This window comes from Eublepharis macularius, chromosome 6 (assembly GCF_028583425.1).
Source record: "Eublepharis macularius isolate TG4126 chromosome 6, MPM_Emac_v1.0, whole genome shotgun sequence".
Classification (NCBI taxonomy): domain Eukaryota; kingdom Metazoa; phylum Chordata; class Lepidosauria; order Squamata; family Eublepharidae; genus Eublepharis; species Eublepharis macularius.
In genome coordinates this window covers 5,743,277-5,766,451 of record NC_072795.1, presented here as the reverse complement: position 1 = coordinate 5,766,451, position 23,175 = coordinate 5,743,277, and the positions used below count along the sequence as shown (strand labels likewise).

The 23,175-nt window shown below is 45.1% G+C and overlaps 1 protein-coding gene across 1 annotated transcript in view; it reads right to left on the bottom strand.

Moving 5' to 3' along the window:
- Positions 1-13,745, bottom strand: part of ARMC9 (armadillo repeat containing 9) — a 136,122-nt gene extending 122,377 nt beyond the window's left edge. The window contains exons 1-6 of the mRNA XM_054982973.1: positions 13,680-13,745; positions 12,214-12,301; positions 11,253-11,378; positions 5,465-5,656; positions 2,955-3,110; positions 2,452-2,544 (exon numbers count right to left, since the gene is read on the bottom strand). Coding sequence (XP_054838948.1) covers positions 2,452-2,544; positions 2,955-3,110; positions 5,465-5,656; positions 11,253-11,378; positions 12,214-12,267 — 621 coding nt within the window. The 5' untranslated portion in view covers positions 12,268-12,301; positions 13,680-13,745. The remainder of the gene's footprint in view (positions 1-2,451; positions 2,545-2,954; positions 3,111-5,464; positions 5,657-11,252; positions 11,379-12,213; positions 12,302-13,679) is intronic.
- Positions 13,746-23,175: the final 9,430 nt, after the last annotated feature.

Below are 23,175 nucleotides of genomic sequence, written 5' to 3'. Positions count from 1 at the left end.
AAACGCAATGCTAAGGAAAATGGACAACCACCAGGGGACGAAGAAGGCATGACTAATTCTACAGCCATATTGTTAACATCATTATCCTACTCACAGTACTTTTCATGAACAAGCAACCCTGAAGTAACAGATGGGGAACATATGCCGAGCCAGAGTGTGGCCCATCCAAGGCCTTGTTGCATGTTAATTTCTTCTGACACCATCTGTCTCTAATAGTATGGGAAAGGTATTTCACAATCAACATCCTCAGATTCAAATTATCAAGTTCAAAATCTTCAGCTTCTTCCTCAGGGGCTGTCTTCGCCAGCTATCCCCTTTGAAGTTAATCTTGGGTGTTGGATTTTATCTGAAACATGTCATGGTGTGCGGGAGGGCGGAGGTGTGGCCAGGTAACAAGCATAAGGCCTATACAGGGATGTCGGCATTATCTTAACAAAGCATTCACTTCCATGCTGAAAAGTCGCCAGACATGCAGTGCTGATTGGGACAGAAGACTGTGAAGAGCGTGAACCATTTGAAAACAAATACAGACACCTGACCTGGGTGACCCAGGCTTGGAAGCAAATCAGAGTCTGGTTAATACTTCGTTGGACAACAACCAAGGAAGTCCAGCGTCGCTATGCAGAGGCAGGCAATGGGAAACCAAACCACCTCTGAACGTCTCTTGCCTTGAAAACTCTATGCAGTTGCCATTTGTCGGCTGTGACTTGATGGCACTTCACCCACATACACAGCAAGACATACTCAAATTTGTGTTATCAGGTGCAGGAAGTGATGAGGCAAAGGACAAACATTAGGAAGAAACAGGAAACTAATTCAAACTTGCAGAACAGTGGTATATCTATGCCGGGGTCATTTCGTAGAGAGCTGCAGGAATTCATTAGCATATGCCATGCCCCTTGCCAGCACTGGAAATGTGTCATTGGCATAACTGATTTGCATATGCCACGCCCCCTGTCATCACCTATCCTGGCTGTTTTGGACCCAATCCTGTCCATTCAGGGCCGAAATTGGGCCCAAAATGGCAAAAAGGGGCTGAAACAGGCTGAAAAGGGGCCCCAAATGGTCAGGATCGGGCCGCCACTGAGCGGGACAGTGATCAACCACCCATCAGAGGCCCAATCTAGGCCATGTCAGCCCCAATCCAGGCCAAAACAGGCCCAAAATGGCCGAGAGTCGGGTGGGCGGGGCCACCTGTCATGTGACCTCTTTGGGGAACTGCCAGAACTGCGTTCCCGCGTGTTCCCCCTCAAAATGAGCCCTACATCTATGCAACTAGCACATTTTTATCCTTTTCTTCCTCCAAGGAACTCAGGGCAGTACACACGGAACTCCTTCTCCTCCATTTTATGCTCACAACAACCTTGCAAGGTAAAATATGCTGAGAGAGTGCAGTTGGCACAAGGCTGTTTGGCAAACTTCATAGCAGCGTGAAGATCGGAATATACACATCCCACACACCTGATCTCATCTGACACTCTAACCACTATGCTGGCTCTCTAACCTGTAATTGTCCCACTAACTAGCAGGGGCCTTCCAAGATCCAGGCAGGGATCTTTCCTAGCCCTGCTACCTGAAATTCTTTCAACTAATGCCAGGGATTGAACCTGTGACCTTCTCTATATCAGTCCTGGGTATCAACACTGAGCTATGGCCCTGTTCCTAAACTGAAGGAAAGTTTATACAATTCTATGATGGATATAATAAAATACTGGCTTATTCCCGAGCATGTAAACAAGGCTTAAGGGTTGTGAAATACAAAATTCCATCAGACAGTGGCGGCAATCTGAACTGCCCACCAAGGTCTCACTTAGAGGCATCTCTCTCAAGCAAAAGCCACACAGTTATAAACCACTCTAATTAATGGTAATCTGGTCTAAACAGGCAGGTAAGGGTCAAAGCATCACACCTCAACTTCACCTCTTTAAAGATCAGCCACTGCTTCTCCTGCAAATCAGAATGGGGCTGTGATCTGCAACAGAAAAGCAGTGGGGCCGGACGAGGCTCAGTAATCCATCCTTTCCCCTGCAGAGCTTCTCAGAAACCAAAAAGACCATAAAACGGCAGAAGGACCGAGGACCTCATATATTCAGTATGAGGCAGCATCCCACCCCACACCCCCACCGCTCCTCCCATCAGCTGCTTTTCTCTCAGCCTCTGATCCGAATGTACCACAGAAAAGCAGTTAGTTAAGGGGAGTAAACCCACAGCACTGCAAACCCGATCTTTCTGAGCCCAACTTGCCCAGGGAAAGCTGTGGCCATCCCGTAAAAACAGAGGCGGAGGTGGAATATGCAGCTCCACCCCAAATCGCTACCCTTCACAGGACTTCCGGGAAGTCAGAGAACTGAGTAACATTACAAAGAGAGAAACAACGGCCCAGGAGAATTACATTGCTCTTAAAGAAATCACGACGCTGTTATGGATTTCAGAACATTTTGGAAAGGATACGTATAGCGCCAGGAGTCTTGATGTACTGTTGGCTTTCAGAGAGGCAGACAGGAACTCCTCCAACCTCGTCTTTAGATCAGATTCCCAAGATTCCTAGAAAAGAAAGATTTAAAAGGCAGTAATGGTGTTCTAAACACGTACAGTGATGTTTAACAGTACATTGCAGCTATTTACCAGCCACCAGCAAAGTCAGTCGTGTGTAAGTTTTCAAAGAGAAATATGTGGAAATAAGTAGAGACTGGGCAGCTTTCTGCAAAGGAAATTACTGCTGTGTTACAGAAATAACAGAAATGTCGACTGGCCATGAAAACCAAAGGAATATTATTGTGTTGGGCAGCCCGGGACACAATCCACCATGAAGTTCTTCACTGAAGTGGATGGGAGCTCTGCAAGCGCGCCATGTTCATGTGGAGTACCCATCCATGGTCCAATTACCAAAATTTATGTAAGGACGGTACTTTGGCATCACCGAACTATCATTCTTGTGCAAATCAAGGACATACCTGGAAAAGTTCTTTGAAGGAGGGATGGATCACAGGGTTGGGAACAAAAGGCAAAGCGTAGAAAGGAAGGAACTCGGTGGTCTGGCTCAGGGCAGCCCCTTTGGTCTCGAGGTATGTTTTAAAATGGGACATTCTTTCATCCAACGCTGCTTTGTTCTAAGAAAACAAGGAGACAGAAGTCAGCTGCCTGGAAAACAATGAGTTTTTATGCAGAATGTGGCCGCAGCTGTCTTTACATGGGAATCCCGTTTTCGTGGACTGAACAGTACACAGAAGGGCCGGGCTCCCAAACCCAACACTAGAGGCTTAGGTTTTATTTGAGGCAGGCTCCTTCCAAGAAGGGCTTTTTCTAAAGGGTTGGAGCCTGCAGGCACTGGAGAAAGTGGAAAGAGGAGGGGCAACTGGAATGACAAACTGTTAGAACACTCAAACATTTCCGCTACCACTCTCTTGATTCTTACTGAAAGCGTTCATATTCAAAAAAGAGCTAGCAACCTCCCAGTTAAGAGACTGAGAGCAGCCCAAAGCATCTACTTAGAAAGAAGTCCCACTAAGCCAGGAACCACGGTGTTCAAATCTCAAGCTCGGTGTGAGCTCACTGGATGGCCCTAACAAGACCTAGCATCTCACACACACACCCTTCCATCTGCAACTCATAGATAATAACACTGGCATACCTTTACTTACAGGGCTCTTGGGAAGAGTACCAATATAACCTATGGAAAATTCTCTGAACACTCAAATACTCAATACTCAATAATTCATGATTTTAAACATTCCTATTAGCAGTTTTTTTCTGCCTGTTTCCATGACAAGGGAAATAAGCAAACGTCTAAGCTGCAATGCTTTATAGGTTTTGGAAAAAGGGAAGAGGCTTTTTCCCCATTTCAGCTCTGCTGGAAGCACTAAAGATAATGAAGATATTTCACCTCACAGCTTTTACGAAAGTTATTTTAAATACCTACACCTTGGCCCAAATGCTACTGGCCAGTAACACCCTAACGGACCCAGCAGTCTTAATTAAGCAGAGACCCCCCCAAAGAAGAGGAAGCCAAGATCTACATGCTGGGACTTCCCCATTTTTAGACAGCATCAATTCGCACCTATTAAATCCTGTGATCACCCTGCAGGTGATTTGCTGCACCATTTAAACTGCCTCCCACCAGTCCTGCTGAAGCACAGTAGTTAAGTGGTTGGACTGTGACTCAGCACTCTGCTGGTCTGAATCCCACTCCTGCCATGAATGCAGGAGGTGACCTTGGGTAAGCCACTCCTCTTGGACCCAGCTCCCCAGTTGCATTGTGAGGATAATGACGTTATTCACTGCTCTGAGTGGAGTACGAATCTAGCCCCCACTCTCAGGGCTTTTCATAAACGATGCAAAACCGAACTATTCGAAAAAGGCTTTTTACTCAAATGGGAGGGCTGCATTGCAGGGATGGGGTCTCAGATGCTTCACTAATGAGTTGGGGATCATAGACTTCATCACTTTTTTGCCTTATATATTATCTGCTGCTTTAAATACATACTCCTATGTACAACTAGCGCACCCTGTTGTTGATTGTTAGTCCTAGAACTTATTACGTTTTGCTCCAGTATTTTTTCTACTCTGTCTTGGATCCTTGCTAATGCTGTGTCTTTTAAACTTGTATCTGTTTACCTTACGGTATTATATTGAAATGTACTTGATACTGATTGTATTAACCTCATACTGTGTCATCTGCCTTGAGTCACAGTGAGAAAGGCAGACTATAAATGATGTAAATAAATAAATTTAGAAGAGCGTTATATAAGTGCAGTTATTATTACAGAGAGCTGCTTTACCATAGTGGTTGGGATGTGAATCAGAACTCTGCTGGTTCGAATCCCGCTACTGCCATGAGCTCCAGAGGTGGCCTTGGGTAAGCCACTCCTCTCAGCCCCGGCTGTATTGTAGGGATATTATTCCCAACTGTATTGTGGGGATAACAACAATGACTTTATTCACTGCTCTGATTGGGGCACTAATCTGGCTAGAAGAGCAGTATATAAGTGCAGCTATTATTATTATTATTACTATTACTACTACCACCACCACCACCACTACCCCTGGGCTCTTTTGGTTCTTTATTATCAGAACTATCCCAATTTGTGCTCCATTTTTTGATTATGTTGCTCCAATCCTAAATGCTCATGTTTGAAAAGGCCCCCATCAAAAGAAATTTCTATGCGTAGAGAAGTAGGTGAAGAACATAGACAACATCTTTTTGCTCCAACCTGTCAGTTCTCTACACGGAAGACATTTCTGCATGCAGGGGAACATTCGGTCAGATGAACGCCCATCAACACCATGAATAGCACAGCCCAGACGTGGTTCTGAAACCTCACGGGGAAGGCCAAACCCACAGGGCCTGGTCTGAAAGCTAACTGGAAAAGTGGCAGTTCAATGCCAACAAACGCAAGAACACGGCTGCTGTCAAAGATTTTGAAAAGTAACGTGGCCACTTTAAGAGATAACCAAACATACATACATAACAATGAGATGGGACAAGCTGAGGATTTCCCACACCGTGTTTTAAGAAGAAGATTGCAAAATAGATGTGAAGGTAGAACTCCAGCCTCTGGGCAACAGCCTCAACGTCCCGGACTGAAGGAGGAACATGTTCTTCCCAGAGTTCAAAAAAGGTATCCCGGTTTCCATCAGTAAAGGAAGTCAGTAGATCCTTCCAAAAAGAAGAGACACATAACGATAATTCACTCTTTCTAGTCTTAAAACACATCTCTGCATAATCCTTTTTTTAAAAAAAAAATTTTATTGGATTAGAAATTATATAAATATTCAATACAATCATTTCCCTTTAAATAATTTCAATTCTAACCCCCTCCCTTTCCCCCCCCTTTTGTTGACTTCCAACAGTTTTCCAACCCCTTGTCTATCTTTTTCTTACTCATTTCAAACTTACTTTATACTATTAAACCTACTTTCATTCTCTTCTAAGCTTATATATTATATATTATGTTATAACACAGTACTACCTTTATTCCCTTCCCCTTTTACCTTATAAGGCTAACTATTACATTTCTAGCATATATTCTTTAATAATATAACATTTTATCCATTTACTATTCTCTTACTTAATCACGTCAATATGGGTCAACCAATTTGACCCGTACTCCACATACTTCTAAATGCTTCTATAACACTGTACATTCAATATAAATCTCTGCATAATCCAATTCCAAAAGTACGTTTCTGCTCTCCTTTACGAAGATTATCTACCCGCTGGATCTAAGGCTAGCATAAGCACCCGTATCAGGGCATCCGTTGGGTTTAATAGTACAAGACCTGGAAAAGTAATCATGAAAGTTGCTCCACAGATGTTCTGAAAACCATGGGCTGATTTAGATACAAAAAGAAAATTCCAAAAAACACACACAGAGAGTATATTTTTAAAAAATATCTTAGCATTGAGAGCTTCACAAAAAGACATAAGATCTGACTCTTGAAAACTTGCTTCCTGAAAATTTCGTTGGTCCCTAAGGTGCCGCTGGAGTCAAATCCTGCTGTTCTACTGCAAACCACCAACATAGCTATCCACCTAAAACTATTCTCATGTCCATGGTCCATCTCTCTTGCCAACCTATGTCAGAATGTAGAAAACAGGGCTGTACCAACACAAAATCAAAAAAGACCAGGGGAAAATGGTGCAGTGAGAAAAGAAATATTTATTTATTTGTATCGTTTTTAGTCTGCCTTTCTCATTGAGACTCAAGCCAGACTACATAGTGTGAGATTAGTACGGTCAACTTTAAGAACATTTCAACAAACAATGCAAAAGGGTATATAAATGCAAATTTGCAAAGATATAACGTCAGCAGAAATCCAATATAGAGTTGAAGAAATACCGAAACACAGCATAAGCAATTCTAAGACTGACACATTAAACAACATGGAACTACCCAGTAGGATCATACGTAAAACAACAGATAGCACATAGTAGCACATACTTAAAACAACCGATAATACATAGTAGTGAAATCTAAGACCCCCTATCTCTTTAGTGAAGTATCTCTTTGAGACCACCTCCTTACAGTACAGTCCTTCTATCTAAGAAAGCCCTCTTGAATATTATTATTTATAATAATTATTATTGTATCTCACTCAAAAGATGACTAATATAATATAGTACAATACAACATAATCCCTTTTCCCCTGCACCATCTTTTTTTCTTCTCTCTCTTGCTAACCTGCCACCTTCAATGGGAGGAGACCCCACCCCAGTTGACTTCCACAGTTCATGATCTCTTTTGTAGTGAATTGTGGGGATGGCTGGCAACAAACCTTTGTAGCAACGTCAACACATTCGCACTCAAAGGCCCACCAGAAGCTGCAGGTAGGATGCCTATGATGGACTGTAGTAAAAAGTCCAGTAGCACCTTTAAGACTAACCAACTTTATTGTAGCATAAACTTCCGAGAACCACAGCTCTCTTTGTCAGGCTGAAATAGCTTCCCAACCTTGACCTGTGTATGGAAGAGGCTGTGGCTCAGTAGAAGAGCTTCTATTTTGACTTACAGAAGGTCCCAGGTTCAATCCCCAGCATGTCAGGATCAGAAAGGAGGTGATGAGACAGACCTCCACCTGAGGAAAGCTGCCAGTCTGAGCAGACAGTAGTGACCTTGATGGATTGATGATCTGGTTCAGTATAAGGCAGCTTCATGCATGAGCCACTCACCATTAAAAACCTAAGAAAAGCCCAGCATACTATTTCCAACAGTGGCCAGTTGGGTGGCTCTGGAAAGCCCTCAAACAGGGTAAGATGGCACCGTTCCCTCCCTACCACATACACATCATTTGTTCGTCCCAGCATCCTGTATTTAGAAATATACACCCACTGAACGTGGGGGCTCTCTTTAGCTATTGTAGCTAATTAGTAAGAGTGCCTAACCACTAGGCCCCAGAAAGGAGATGATGGTGGATGGAATACTGGGCACTGGAGAAACTCTGCAACAGGCCACATACAGGAACCTGGCACCATCAGCCTTGGGCTGTTTCAAATTGGATGGGACACGTGCCTAACAATTAAATCAGAACCTGAAGAAATAACACTGGTGAATTTTCAGCAGCTCTTACTACTGTGCTTATTTAGTTAGCAATGTGACTACTTTTGCTTCCGACACACAGAAATGTAAATCCCCAAATGCTGTCATTTACACTTCACAAAAGTGTGACAAAGACGACGATATTTATTTAAAACCCTTCTATGCCACCTTTACACCAAAATAAGGTCCCCAAGGCAGCAAACATCAAAAACATAAAAATATTTCAAACATTAAAACAATCTTGAGAACCAGGTCTGATTCCCCACTCCTCTGCTTGGAGCCACCTGGGTGACCTTGGGTCAGTCACAGCTCTCTCAGAGCTCTCCTCAGCCCTACCCACCTCATAGGGTGATAGTCGTGAGGATAACAATAAGACCCTCTGTAGGATTCGGTTTCGTTTTCTTGGCCATGTCGGATGCTCCTCTCCGCAGGTCCGGGAGGAAGCGCCCGAGCACCCTGACCGGGCGGCTGATCTGCGAAGATTAGCCCCCAAGACTCCCAGTGAGGGAGGGAGGGTCCGGGACGCTGCGGGAAGAGCCCCCTGAAAATCAATGCGGGGGGTAAATTGCCTGTTTGTCCCTATGGAGGCCGGCAGACGTGCGCGGCGCCTCGAGTGCTGCCGGGCCATGGAAAACGGCAAAGAGCAGAACTAGGCGGAAGCCTGTAAGTAAGCAAATCCCTTCTGTTATTACAAGCGCACGTGAAGGAGTGGTGGGATCTGAAGCTAAGAAGGCTCGTTCTTCCCCTTCGCTGAGTTTCAGAATCTGGCTGGCGGTCCCCCCCCCCTAAAATGGCAGCGAAAAAACAAAGTCCTGCTCTGGGCAAGTCAATTTCGGCTGCCCTGCAGGGGAAGGGAGAGTCGCTTGAGGAATTGGTGCGGAGGGCTGTTATCGAAGCCATAAAACCCTTTGTTGACAAGCTGAACGAAACAGATCAAAGGGTGGGCTTAATTGAGAGCAAAGTGAAAACCATCAAGGAAGCAGCGGGGGGGGCAGAGAAGTCTGCTCGGGAAAGTGCGTCACTCGTGAAGGCTACGAATAAAGAGTTAAAGCTGGTGGAGAACCAGCTGATCGGGCTACAAGTGGAACGAACACAGACAATTTTGCACCTCCGGAACGTGAAAGAGGAGGAAAATGAGGATTTATGGGGTCTGGTCTCGGAACTATTGGCGACACCCGCGAAGGCAACTAAAGAAGAGGTTAAAAGCGCCATTTTGGAAGTCCGTCGGGCTTCTTCAAAATATGCAACGAAGCGTCAGCTGCCTCGCGAGATCATCATCGATTTTTCATCTAAAAGGATCTGAGACACTATCCTATACAATTCATATAATGCAGATCTGGACTTTTTGGGTAATAAAGTTAAGATACTGAAAGACGTCCCATTTTTAGTTCGGAAAAGACGTTTTAAGTATAAAAAGCTCGCAGCTCTTCTGAGGGAATGTGGAATAAAGTACAAATGGCTATTTCCGGAAGGAATCTGGTTCAGTTACAAAGATCAAGCTTACAAGATATTATCAGAAGATCAACTAAGGGATTTTGAGGACAAAAATCTGGAATTTCAGTGCACCAAGCAAGAAGAAAAGGAGAAGACTGAGGGGGGGGGAGGAAATGAGCACTGCAGCTGCAGTTGCTCAGAGAGAACTGCATCCGGGACCCAGGAGGGGGAGGAAAACTTAATTTGAATTCGAATTGTAATTTGCATTTTGTAAGGTCAACCACTCCATCAATACTATACAAAGTTTTTTTTTAATAATGGCAGTATGAAGGGAAAGCATTCTGTGTAGTGTAGTTGTTATATGTTGTTGCTGGTTTTTTATTTTCTTTCTTTCCTCCCCTTGTTCCCCTTTCTTTCCTTTGTATTGTTAGTTAATGTAGTTAATAAAAAAAAAAAATAAGACCCTCTGTAAACCACTCTGAGTGGATGCTAAGTTGTCCTGAAGGGTGGTAAAGAAGTCCATTATTACGATTATTATTTAAATACAGTATATACAATAATTTGACAAAAAAAAATGTAAAATAACACCAAAACTAGAGAAGAAGGCAAGTAAAATCCTATAACATTGTTTATGGAAATGTCCTTGATACTGTATGGAAATGTCCTTTATATTGATTGTACTCATCTCACACTACGTAATCCGCCTTGAGTCTCAGTTTATGTAATCCGCCTTGACATACATACATACATACATACATACATACATACATACATACATACATACATACATACATACATACATACAAAATCAAAAAGAGTCCAGTAGCACCTTTAAGACTAACCAATTTTATTATAGCATAAGCTTTCGAGAATCAAGTTCTCTTCGTCAGATGCCTGATCAAAACGATCTGAAGAGAACTTGATTCTCGAAAGCTTATGCTATAATAAAATTGGTTAGTCTTAAAGGTGCTACTGGACTCTTTTTGATTTTGCTACTACAGACTAACACGGCTAACTCCTCTGGATACATACATACATACATACATACAGAAAAAAAGAAAGTTAGTTAGTTAGTTAGTTAGTTAGTTATAGGAGGTACGCCAAACAAAACATCTTCACCTGCTGGCAGAAGACAACAACAGAAGGAGACAGACGAATCTCTCTGAGGAGAGATTTCTAAAGTTTTGGTGCCACAACCAATAAGGCCCTTTCTCGAGTTGCCACCAGTCTGGCCTCAGACGGCAAGGGCACTTGAAGCAGGGCTTCTGTAGATGAGCAGACTAGACAGGTAGGTTCATAAGGGGAAAAGTGATGCTTAAGATATGTGGGCCCCAAGACATGTAGGGCTTTAAGGGTCAACACCAGCACATTGAATTGAGCCCAGAAGCAAACTGGGAGCCAGTGTAGATGAACAAGCGTGTAGCGATATGGTTCCTACAACTGCGTCAACATTCTGGCTGCAGCATTCTGTACTGACTGTAGCTTCCAGCCAGTCTTCAAGGCAACACCAAGCACAGCACATTGCAGTAATTTAATCTAGATGTTACCCGGGCACACACCACAGAGGTAAGATCCTACATGTTCAGGAATGACCGCAGCTGGCTCACCAGCTGAAGCTGGTAAAATGCACCCCTGGTCATGGTTGCCTCATGTTTATCCAACAGGAGACCCAACATTTCCATACGAGATAAGCTCAATACACAGGGGAAGAGATCTCATGTTAATAATCAAAAGTAAGCCACACTAAAATTTATTTAACAAGTTGGTGCGGTGGGGGTTTACCTGGATGATCAAAGCCTTAGAGTCATGTGCATATCCATCTCCTGTTTTAGGTAATGGTTTCCCTTTTATTTGGCATTCCTTTATAAATGAATTCACTGTCTCCTCAAATTCTGCAAATTCCAAATACTGCAAACAGACAAACAAAAGGCACAGGTGAGATCAGGAATCATAATTCCCATTAAAGGCAAGAGCAAACAACAGGGAGGCCTTCAGAATAAAAACAGCAAAGATTCTGAACAATCTCCTTCGACCACAACTGGCCTTATTATTAGGAGGCAAAGGACTCATTGTCACCAACAGAGACCTTAAGTAGGCCTCCACCTTCACAATGTCTAGGAGCAGCGGTGTGTGACGGACAGGACTACTTCCAGTTCCACCTCTTCTGGAGAACAATCGATGAGAGCTGGTGGAATGCTGGGGCAGGAATCAGTTGAAATCCATTAGAACAGTTAATGAGAGAGAGAAGCTTCGGAAACTGCTGAGAGGCAGCAGAGATAATAGCTGGCATTGGACACCTCATATAGCAAAAGCATCCACAGTCGTAAGAGTGTGGGGTTATAGATGCACCTCTTAACATCAATTCCCAGGATATTTCCAGGGTATTAATTTCAAGAGTATGGTCTTTAAGGTGCCACTGGACCCAAATCTTGCTCTTCAGCAATATATCTCTACATGTTTGAACAATTCACTCTGTGTTAAGCATCTTGCAAATAAAAGTTATTCTTGTTTCTGTTTTAACCCTGGCTGGCTTGAAGCTGTCGGCTGTGAAGAAATAACACACATATGAACATCAAGACCAATGGGCCTGATTAATTCAATAGTGGCAGCATACAGAGGAAGCAAACCCTGAGTTCCGTTTCCCAAAAAGCTGAGTGAGGGGTAGTGAATATAGGGGACAACAAAACCCTTTTGTGAAGCAGCAATATACTGGTCACATAAACAAGGCAAATTAAACACCCACCTCCTTCACCATTTCAAGTAACTCTGCTTCATAAGCTAGAACGTCGCCCATCATCAAATGTTAAGAGTGAATCTTGGAGTAGAAGGACCTGCAGCACAATAAGAATGATTGTATATAGTTTATAATAGAACATTCAGCGTTTTATTTACCTTTCAGGTGCTTTTTGTTTCTCAAGCTACCGTATTTCAGAATTAAAATCTATAAAACATTCCTGACAGCTGGAACCAAGAGGCTTACCCTAGTGCAGCAGGAGGAAAGGCAGATGATAACTGTACGCAAATACAATCCCTATTGATCACATACTCTGCCTGCCCACCCTACTTCTGGTGGACTTTTTACCTTACTTTAAAATTCGTAATAGGTTTTAAAAAAAAGATGTTCATAAAAAGGTAAGAAGTCTGGAGAAATATATGGGGGAAATGGTTCTATATGTAGGCAGTGAACAGAGAAAACCTGCCTCTTCCCCAAACCTGCTTTGGGTAAAGATCTTCCCAAAAAGCAGAGTTGCCAACCTCCAGATGGTGGCTGGAGATCTCCCGGGAATTACAACTGATCTCCAGGCTACAGAAACCAGTTCCCCTGGAGAAAACAGCTGCTTTGGATGGTGGCCTATATGGCAGTATATACTGATAAGACCCATCCCCTCCCCAAACCCCACCCTATCCAGACTCCAGTCCCCCAAATCTCCAGGAATCTCCAAACCTGGAGCTGGCAACTCTACAAAGAACGTGTCAAAGCAGGTCTGGCGAAACCTGCAAGGAAGCCAGGGAAAAACCTAGAAGCTGAGGAAATACACAACAGATCCCCTCCCCAAATACTGCCCTGAGGATATGTAGTGCAAGAGCTCTGTGTGAAAACCGATATTTGCTTGGGAACTAGAGTCGCCAACCTCCAGGTGGTGGAGGGAGATCTCCCGGGAATTACAACTCATCTCCAGGAAACAGCAATCCGCTCCCCTGGAGAAAGTGGCTGCTTTCTCCAGGCATTATACCTCACTGAGGCTGCTCACTGTGGCTGCTTTCTCTACGGCATTATACCTCACTGAGGTCCCTCTCCTTCACAAACTGCACCCTCTCCAGGCTCCAGCCCGCAATCTCCAGGAACTGGCAACCCTAATAGTTGGGTGAACTTCTCCGTTGCCTGATTCAAACATCACAGCACAGAAACCTGCAAACGGAGGAGGGCACTGGCGCTCAAGCCTGTGGCACCCCACCCTCCCAAGCAGTCATTTTTCTCCCGGGGGCCTGGTCTCTGTGGCCTGGAGACCAGGGGCATTCCGAGAGGTCTCCAGCCGCTGCCTGGAGCTTGGCAACCCCACCACCCACCCGGAATCCGCTCGCAAAAACAGACGCATTGCTTTTGAGAACCTAACCCGCGCTCATAACGACCCGTCCCGGGAGTCTCACACGCGCGCACCCCGCTCCATACGCACCCCCAGGCAGCGTTTTTAGCCCACCCCTACGTACCCCAAGGCTGTTTCGCCGCGAAGTAGGCCCCGCTCTGCCTCCCGTCTCCTAGCAACAAGAGCTTCGCCCAGCCAAACGGATTGCGAAAATCACGTGGCGCCTCTCAACCAATCGCGAGCCGAGAGCGGAGGGCGGCTCCCCTATCACGTGGGTCGTGTTAGCCAAACAGAAGCCGAAGCAGGAGGGATGCAGCGCGTCCTGGCAACGAGGGATGCTGGAGGGAGGAGGCGAGCGGGCCCCGGTGCATGCTGGGGAATAGCCTCTTCAAAGGATGCTCAGCCCAAAGCCCAGAAGCCCAGGCGGGACTTGCCTTTTATTAGGGCCAAGGACGAGCCGCCTCAGAGTGGGCTCTTCATCAGGCAGAAATGTTTTATTTGGATTTATTTTTTATTTACCTTATTTATATTATCTAATTATTACCTTATTCTAGGGTTGCCAGGTCCTGGTTGGGAAATTCCAGGAGATTTGGAGAGTGGAGCCTAAAAAGAGCGGGGTTTGGGAAGAGGCAGGACTTCCGATGGATATAATGTCATAGAGCCCACTTCCAAGGCAGCCATTTTCTCCAGGGGAACTGATCTCTGTCACCTGGAGATCAGTTGTAATTCCGGGAGATCTCCAGCCACCACCTGGAGGCTGGCAACCCTACCTTATTCCTATTTTTATTTACCTTACCTGTAAGGAAGTGGATCAAGATGGGTAGCCACGCTAGTCTGTGTGTAGCAGTAGGAAAGAGCAAGAGTCCAGTAGCACCTGTAAGACTAACAAAATTTGTGGCAGGGTATGAGCTTCTGTGAGTCACAGCTCACATCTTTAGATACGTATATGTTAGTCTTATAGGCGGTATCTGAAGATGTGAACTGAGACTCAGAGCTCACGCTCTACCACAAACGTTAGTCTTATAGGTGCTACTGGACTCTTGCTCTTTTTCAATGTAAGAAAATGAGTGGTCTCAGAGGGATGCGTTAGAAGAGGGAGAGGGACTTAACTACTATGTGCTGCTGTAACCCCTATGAGGTAATTGGTCAGTAGCTAGAGGGAGGCTGCTGAGGAGGAGGCTGGTTGCTGAGGAGCTTGATAATAATTAATATGCTCTTATCACTTTAAATAATCAAATGTTGTATGTGAACAATATGGTGTATGTTTATTAATTATTCATTATAATGGTGTATGTGTATTGTGTTTGGTTAGTGTTACTGGGATTGTATTATTTTTGCAGGGCTGTAATTCCCTAAGAAGAGGACAGAATCCAGGGCGACAGTTGCTTCCAACTGGAAGGATAGTGAAAAAAGACTCTAATCACTTGGTGGAATCTGACAAGCTGAACTGTTTACCCTTTTCAAAGACATTGTTAGTTTAAAGTTTCTGTATGGTTGCACTTATGAGTTCAGTTAAAGAAAAAGAGTTGTATTGTATTAATTGTTAAAAAGGGTTTCAAAAATTTTCTTCTGAACTTCAATTTGTGTGAAAGTTTGCTTCCTATGCCCCATAGAATCCATACAAGAAGTTACACTACTAGGTGCTATCTTCCTTTGCTACACCCCTCCATCGTATCCAATCAAGCTGCATTGTTCCAATATACCCTGATGCTCTCCCTTTAACACCCACCCACCTTTGGCTGGGATCAGGGCTTTTTTTCTGGGAAAGAGGTGGTGGAACTCAGTGGGTTGCCCTCAGAGAACATGGTCACATGGCTGGTGGCCCCGCCCCCTGATCTCCAGACAGAGGGGAGTTGAGATTGCCCTCTGTGCCGTGGCACGGAGGGCAATCTCAACTCCCCTCTGTCTGGAGATCAGGGGGCGGGGCCACCAGCCATGTGACCATTTTCAAGAGGTTCCGGAACTCCGTTCCACTGTGTTCCCGCTGAAAAAAAGGCCTGGCTGGGATACATCATCGCGCTGCACATGCACACAAAGGAACAACCCAAGGAACCCGGCAAGGTACTTGCCAGGCTCGCAATCTAGGGAGGAACTAGTCCGGCATCCTATCATCCTGCCTCACACAGTGGCCAACAAGTTGCCCCAAAGGGCTAAGAAATGACTCAGAGGCCAAGGCCCTCTCCTGATGTTGCCTCCTAAGCACTGGATTTCAAAGGTTTACTGAGTGATGCAGCAGTTGTTACGCCTATTTACGATCTACAATAAATTAAATTTGTAAGTTAAATTGTACTCACTTGCAAGCGTCTCTGGTATTCTTCTAAAAGGAGGCAGAACTAAAAATAAATCCTGTTTAGGCAGAAAGCACAAAAATCACTTGATGATCATTTTATTAACTATGGAGATAAATTTTTTACACGAGGTATAAAGTCAATTGAGGCCAAACTGGCTATTTTACTTCATGTTACATTTTCTGACGCACAGTCTGTGGCCAGTCACATTATCCTCTAGTTATCACATAACTCTGTTTTATTGGCTGAACTGAGGTGTCGTAAAAGTAGAAAGAAATTGTTTACAGCTACGCTGATCCAAAAGCAGATTTCAAAATTAAGGACACGGTATTTGAATGTATGTTTCTTTTCATATTTCTCCAATGCATACCCTATTGTGTTTAGTTTCAGGTGGGTAGCCATGTTGGTCTGCAGTCGAAGAGCAAGATCTGGGTCCAATAGCACCTTAAAGACCAACTAGATTTCTAAGGTATGAATTTCTGAGAGTCAAAGCTTTGTTTCCGTAATGTCTCGATTGTTGGTCGTATTGACTTACACTATGTTATCTGTCTTGGGTCTCAGTGAGAAAGGCAGACTATAAGTAAGTAAGTAAGTAAATAAATATTGGCACCAACCAAATGATGCGTCTACCGTTGTCCACCTTGGGTTATTTATGGCCAGTGCAGCTAAAAGGCAGGAAGAGTTAGATAGTGATTTTTGGTTTTGTTCTCCACAACGTGTAGTTAAGTAGCATCACTCCAGAAGGGCAGATGTGTTGTAGCAAAATTAAATAGAAGTCCAGACCAGTAGCACCTAAAAGACTAACAACATTGATTCAAATATAAACCAGTGCAAAACAAGAACTACTGAGGAGCAGAGATTCTAATCTCTTTTACTGATCATAAACTAGGAAGCAGAGAGTATGAACGCCGTCCAATCTAATAGCACAGAATACAACATGGTGTTTTTGTGGAAGTGGCATTTAGCCACATCAGCACTGCAGATGTAAGCCTGTGTAGTTACTACAGCTACTTCCAAGGAGTCTTGGAAAGGCGCGTTTTGTGAGATGTATATTCTACCAAAAATCCTTAACTTGTTGCAAAACTTCCGCTCACAAGATTCCTGATGTGAAGGGAGCCATGAAGCTGCAATGTAGCAGAAAACTCCTTGTACCAAACAGCTAGCAACATGCATGGAACCCACTTGTATGCATTTCCTGACATAGCGTTGCCAGGTCCAGGTTGGGAAATTCCTGGAGATGTGGGGGGGTGGAACCTGGAGAGGGTGGGGTTTGGGGAGGGGAGGGGCCTCAGAATGGTATAATACCATAGAGCCTACCCATTTTCTCCAGGGGAGCTGATCTCTGTCACCTGGATATCAGTTTTAACTCTGGGAGATCTCCATCCACCACCTGGAGGCTGGCAACTTGCAACTAGGGTAAGGAACATTGCCATCTCTTTCCTAAGTAAGGTAACTTCAGCTCAGTTATACAACATGGTTGGCTAATTAGTCTTTGATACTCCACTGGCTCCCCATAAGTTTCTGGGTTCAAAACCCGTCATAGCCTTGAACCCTCACGTCTTCAGGCTTCCCTCTCCTCCTATAGTCACTCAACTGAAGAGGCCTTTTATAGGTGCCATCCTGCCAATGGGCATCTACTAGGGTTGCCAGGCCCCCTCAACCTCCCGGCGGGGGACAGGGGCCTGGCACTTACCTTTGAGGAGGGGGGGAGTGTGCACAGAGCACGCGCCCCCCCCCAGGCAAAGTTACGTCACTTCAGGAGTGACGTCATTGTGCAGCCCCTGGGCAGGCCCGTTTTCGGGTGCTGCAGAGCACTCCTGCGCTCCACAGCGCCAGAAACAGGCTGTTCTGCTGTGGATCGGGCCCATTTTTGAGGCACAGGAGCACTCCTGCGCTCTACAGCTGCTGAAAATGGGCCTGGTTTGCCATGGATTGGGCCCATTTTGAATGCTGCAGAGTGCAGGAGCGCTCCTGCACTCTACTGTGGCCCCGATTCGGGCCAAAACGGGCCTGATCCCAGCAGCTGTGGCTCACGGAAGCGCGCCACACCATGGGGAGCGCACAAGGAAGGTGCGCACACAGCCGCTGCTCAGGTAAGTGGGGCAGGGAGTGGGCGGGGGTGGGGGATCCCCCGCCCCCACCGGGGGTCTGGGATCCCTAGCATCAACAACATCACATATACATTCTCTGTAGAGGCTCCCACCCATGAAGGCTCCCACATTTTTGGCATCTGCAAATTATGTAAAATTGACCTGTTCAGGAGGGCATTTTAAAAAATGGAATAGGGCTGCATTATAACAAAATGATTATGGAAGACATTTCAACAGAGACAACTGGAACTGTGGACTATCCTATTAATTTACATGGTGTTTTTTTCTTGCTCTCTGCATTAAATTTCTATTTATGAGATCATTTCTTGTATTGTTCAATGTCATGCTTAAGACTTATGCCTTGATTCAGATTTCTAGTGTCCTAGTCCTATTACATTGTTTATTAAATATCTCCTTATCGAATTGATTACACTTGTTCACATTATGTAATCTGCTTTGAATCTCAGCGAGAAAGGTGGACTGTAAATTAACAAATAAATAATGTTGCCTTATGTACAGATGGCCAGTGGCTAGGAAACCCGTGTTCAAGTGTGAACTCACCCACTGATTCATTAGCTTACCATAGGCAAGTCTAGCCTTTCAACTCAATGTATCCCATAAAACTCATTGCTAGCCCACCCACCAGTACCTGTCAGAGGCATACATCATGTATCATCAGTTTGAAAGAATACAAAATCAACCGTCTTAAAACTGATAAAAGCCTTGATGCGTCCCTTGTTAGTAGAAGGCAATTTGACTTCACGGCAGGAGATTCACAGCAAGTGATTACTCAGCAAAGTTCGTCTCCCTCACCTTTGCCAGCTGGGAAATGAGAATAATAGTTCACAGAGTGTATTTGCAAAAGATAGAATTAATCTCATTTGACAAGATATGGGCTTTGGCAAGAATGTGAGAAGGTGTAGTAATCAACTCTGGCAGTTGTTGACAGCACAAGGCAAGAGGAATAAAACGGGGGCGGGGGGAGTGGAGTTGTTTTTGTCACTGTACTGCAGCTACTCCGCTGGTTTGGGAAAAGTTTCAATGTGCAGACATTAAAGAGTCTAGCTTTCAAATGAGTTCTGCTCATAGTTCATGTTCCACACAACTTGTGGTCCGAACGTCCCTCAGCCAATCATAATAAGAGACAGACGCGGAGTCCTGCGGATGAAGCAATCTATAACCGTTTATTAAACGATGGAGGAATGATGGTTACACCGAGAGTGAAAGGTCTCCTCGTGTCCATCGCTCATCAAAGCTACAATAGCAGTACAAAGCAATGAATACCTTTTGGTTAATTATAATATTTGTTATCCTATTGGCTCAGGAAATACAGTGGCCCCCATTGGCTCAAGTGGGCGACCACCTTGCAACCTAATTGTAGCAAGCACACACGCCGCCATCTCTGGCCCATAACGAAGCTGGAAACCAGACTGAAAAGGGTCATGGAAAGAGGTCTCTTCCGGGCATTCCTGGAGTTGCTCTGCTATCCAAGATACAGAAAGAAGAGCACACCTTTCCGTAGCATGTAATAACTTGGACAGCTGATGGTGGGGGGGAGAGAAGACAGGTGAGCAGGTCTAAAGGATGGAGCATGTTTGCGCGATGTCGGACAGCCTGCCAGTAAACCAACCCATTCAAACTCGCATCCTTCACAAACATATGCCTCCCGATCAAGAGCTGCCTGCATCACCCATGCCTCTGCAGGGCTGACCAACTTTACTGTAGCATAAGCTTTCAAGAACCACAGCTCTCTTTGTCAGATGCACCTGATGAAGAGAACTGTGGTTCTCGAAAGCTACAGTAAAGTTGGTTAGTCTTAAAGGTGCTGCTGGACTCTTTACTATTTTGTTACTACAGACTAGCATGGCTAACTCCTCTGGATCTGCAGGGCTGGGCTCCCTTTCCATGTATCCTGATGTGACTGCTTGGAGGGTCGTCGGCTCCATTTGGCCGGCTGTATCTTCAGCCACATCTTGCACAAGTACGCCAAGGATTTTTAAAATTGTTCCCGATTGATGTAGATAGTCCGATAGTGTAAAGACCTCTGCCTCCCTTGGCAATGGCATAAAAGGCTGAGTGGTTTGCCAGGGCTTGCGGCCTATGCCACGGCATTCCCTGTTCAAAGCTGACCTTATTCTTCATCCCCTTCTTGTTTAGTGAGAAACCAGCTGGTTCTTCGTCTGCAGTCAAGGAAATCTGCCTCACCCGTGGCCTCTTGGAGGCTTTTGGAATGTTTAAACTGATAGTTTGGTTCAAGACTTTGAGAAAACGAAATTTTCTCACAGAAGCGTGCGATAAAAGGCAGTGACTTCTAGGAAAATTATTTTGGCAAGAAATGTCCAATGGTACGTAAGAGGCATCACGCCAGATCAGATCTGTGGCCCTCCTAGTCCAGCATCCTCTTTCCAACCGCAGCCAGGCAGATGCTACAGAGATGCCCACTGACTGTTCCACAGCATCTGAAGATCTAGGTCACGTTGCCCCTGAATCCAGAGGTCCCGTTCAGCTGTTGTGGCTAGCAGCCAGCTATATCGCTATCCTCCAGCAACCTGTCCAACTCCTGTTGGACAATTGCAGTGACCATCACCCCATCTTGTGGCTGTGAGTTCCACAGGTCAACTCCCCCTGATGCGAAGTTGGCCTTCCTTTTATCTCTCTTGAATTGACTGCCCAACAGTTTCATAGGGAATTTGCCTTTTTAAATCACTGCTCAGCACCGAGGCTGGGCTTTCAGGGAGTTGTCGACCACCACCCAAATGTCTTTTCCTTTGTCTATCACCGATAGAGCAGAGCCTATCTGCATAAATATGAAAGAAGGTACAGTTAAAGTTAATAGTTTGAGTCAAGCCTTTAAGATGAAGACATTTCCTCACAGAAGTGTGTGATAAACTGCTGGTCAAAAACAGGCTAAAAAAAATATAAAAGTCAAAATGGAGGTAAGGTCCTTGGGATCAGGGACTCGTAACTGGTTATTTTCTTTTAATCTAGTTTCAGGTGCATAGCCATGATGGTCTGCGGTAGAAGTGTGAGATCCGAGCCCAGTGGCACCTTAAAGACCAACAAGATTTCCAGGGTATAAGGTTTCGAGAATTAGAGCTCCCTCTGTCAGATACGAAGGTATCCTTCATATTCCTTTGTTGGATACCCGTCTTGGTATGGTTTTTTTTATGCTGTTTATTGTTTTTATGTTGTGTTTTAATCAATGTTGTGCCTCGCCCTAAGCCCGCTTGCGGGAGGGCAGGTTAAAAATATAATTAATTGATTGACTGATTAAGCAATTAATTAATTAACAACTAAATAAATAAATGGGAGCTTTGACTCTCAAAAGCTTTTGACCTGGAAATGCTACTGGACGTCAATCTTGCTTTTCGTTTAATCTCTCAGAGAATTGTCATGGGAGGGGGCGGGATGTATCCTGCGTTGAGCTTCTTGGAGGAGGGATGGGATAAAAATGTGGTAGAAAGACAGGTGGTCGAAGACAAACTATGCTAATGGTGGCAGGAACTGATTCTCTGGGCTTCCAGTTGCATAACTGGCTGAGATAAGATCCTGAATGGAGTAGCTTTTAATGTCCATTGGTTGAAGCCTGTGGCTCTTTTCTGCTGGTATCAGCTTTCCTCCAGCAGGAGGAGCCGCCTTCTGACCCCAGAGGGCCTCTCAGTGTATCTGTGGACCCCACCGTAGTGCTTTCTGTTTCTTTGAATGATTTGTGTCACACTTCTGACCACAAAGGCTTCCCGATCAGCAAACCATAATGCCTTCAGATCCACCGCAGTAAGACCGTTTATAAAGGCAGCCCTAAACATTCACTATTGTAGTTGTTGGGGGTTTTCCGGGCTGTATTGCCGTGGTCTTGGCATTGTAGTTCCTGACGTTTCGCCAGCAGCTGTGGCTGGCATCTTCAGAGGTGTAGCACCAAAAGTCTTTTGGTGCTACACCTCTGAAGATGCCAGCCACAGCTGCTGGCGAAACGTCAGGAACTACAATGCCAAGACCACGGCAATACAGCCCGGAAAACCCCCAACAACCATCGTTCTCCGGCCGTGAAAGCCTTCGACAATACATTCACTATTGTACTTTGGCCACATGGTGAGAAGACAGTTCTCACTGGAAAAGACAATAAAACGAGGAAAAATCGAAGGCAGTAGGAAAAGAGGAAGATGGGATGGCCTGACTATAAGGAGAGCCACGGCCTTCATTTGGCAAGACCTGAGCAAGATTGTCAATGGCAGGATGTTTTGGAGGTCATTCATGCACAGGATACCTTGACCTGGATGGCCTTGGCGGGATCATCAAACCAAAGAGCTAAGTAGGGTTGGCTCTCATTAGTATTTGGATGGGAGGCTACCAGGGCTTTTTTTCTGGGAAAAGAGGTGGCGGAACTCAGTGGTGGAACTCAGGACCGCACAATGACGTCACTTTGGGTTAGCTGGACTAAGGGGGAGGGTTTAAAGTTTAAATCGCCCTAGGTGAAAATGGTCACATGGCCAGTGGCCCCACCCCCTGATCTCCAGACAGAGGGGAGTTGAGATTGCCCTCCGTGCCAGCCATGTGACCATTTTCAAGAGGTGCCAGAACTCCGTTCCACTGCATTCCTGCTGAAAAAAAGCCCTGGAGACTACCAAGATCATCCAGGGTTGTCCTGTGGAGGCAGGCAATGGCAAACCACCTCTGTTAGTCTCTTGCCTTGAAAACCCCAATAGAGGCCACCATAAGTCAGCTGCAACTTGAAGGCACTTCATACATCACCACAAGTCGGAAGTGACTTGACAGCACATAACACACAAACATTCACAGCATCGTAAGCCAGCACCTACTGGTGGTGTGGAGGGGAATAAATCTGGAGTGAGCCAGAATATTTTTTAACAAGAACATCTAAAGGGTAAGTCCAGGCAGATATCTCTGGAGAGAGCATTGAACATTCAGGGTGCTACTACAGAGAAGACCCTGCCTAGAAGGGGAGGTGAAACTCTGTCAGTTTCACCTCCCCTTCTAGGAGGCAAAGAGGAAATTAACAAACCCTCTGAGCAGCCATCTCTCTGGCTCTGTAGAGAGGGGAAATTGACAAAGCTTTTCGATCTCTTTTAAAACTCAGCTTCCCAGCTAACATTGCGACTCCCTTGGTGTGTGCGTCCTCGTGTAATTCATCTCTTGCAGCTTAGCTCTCAGATGCTTTCTCCGCTCAAGTGTGTTTGGCCCTCTGTGTCATATCAGGCTCTGTATTGTCCCCTGTGATTGTGCC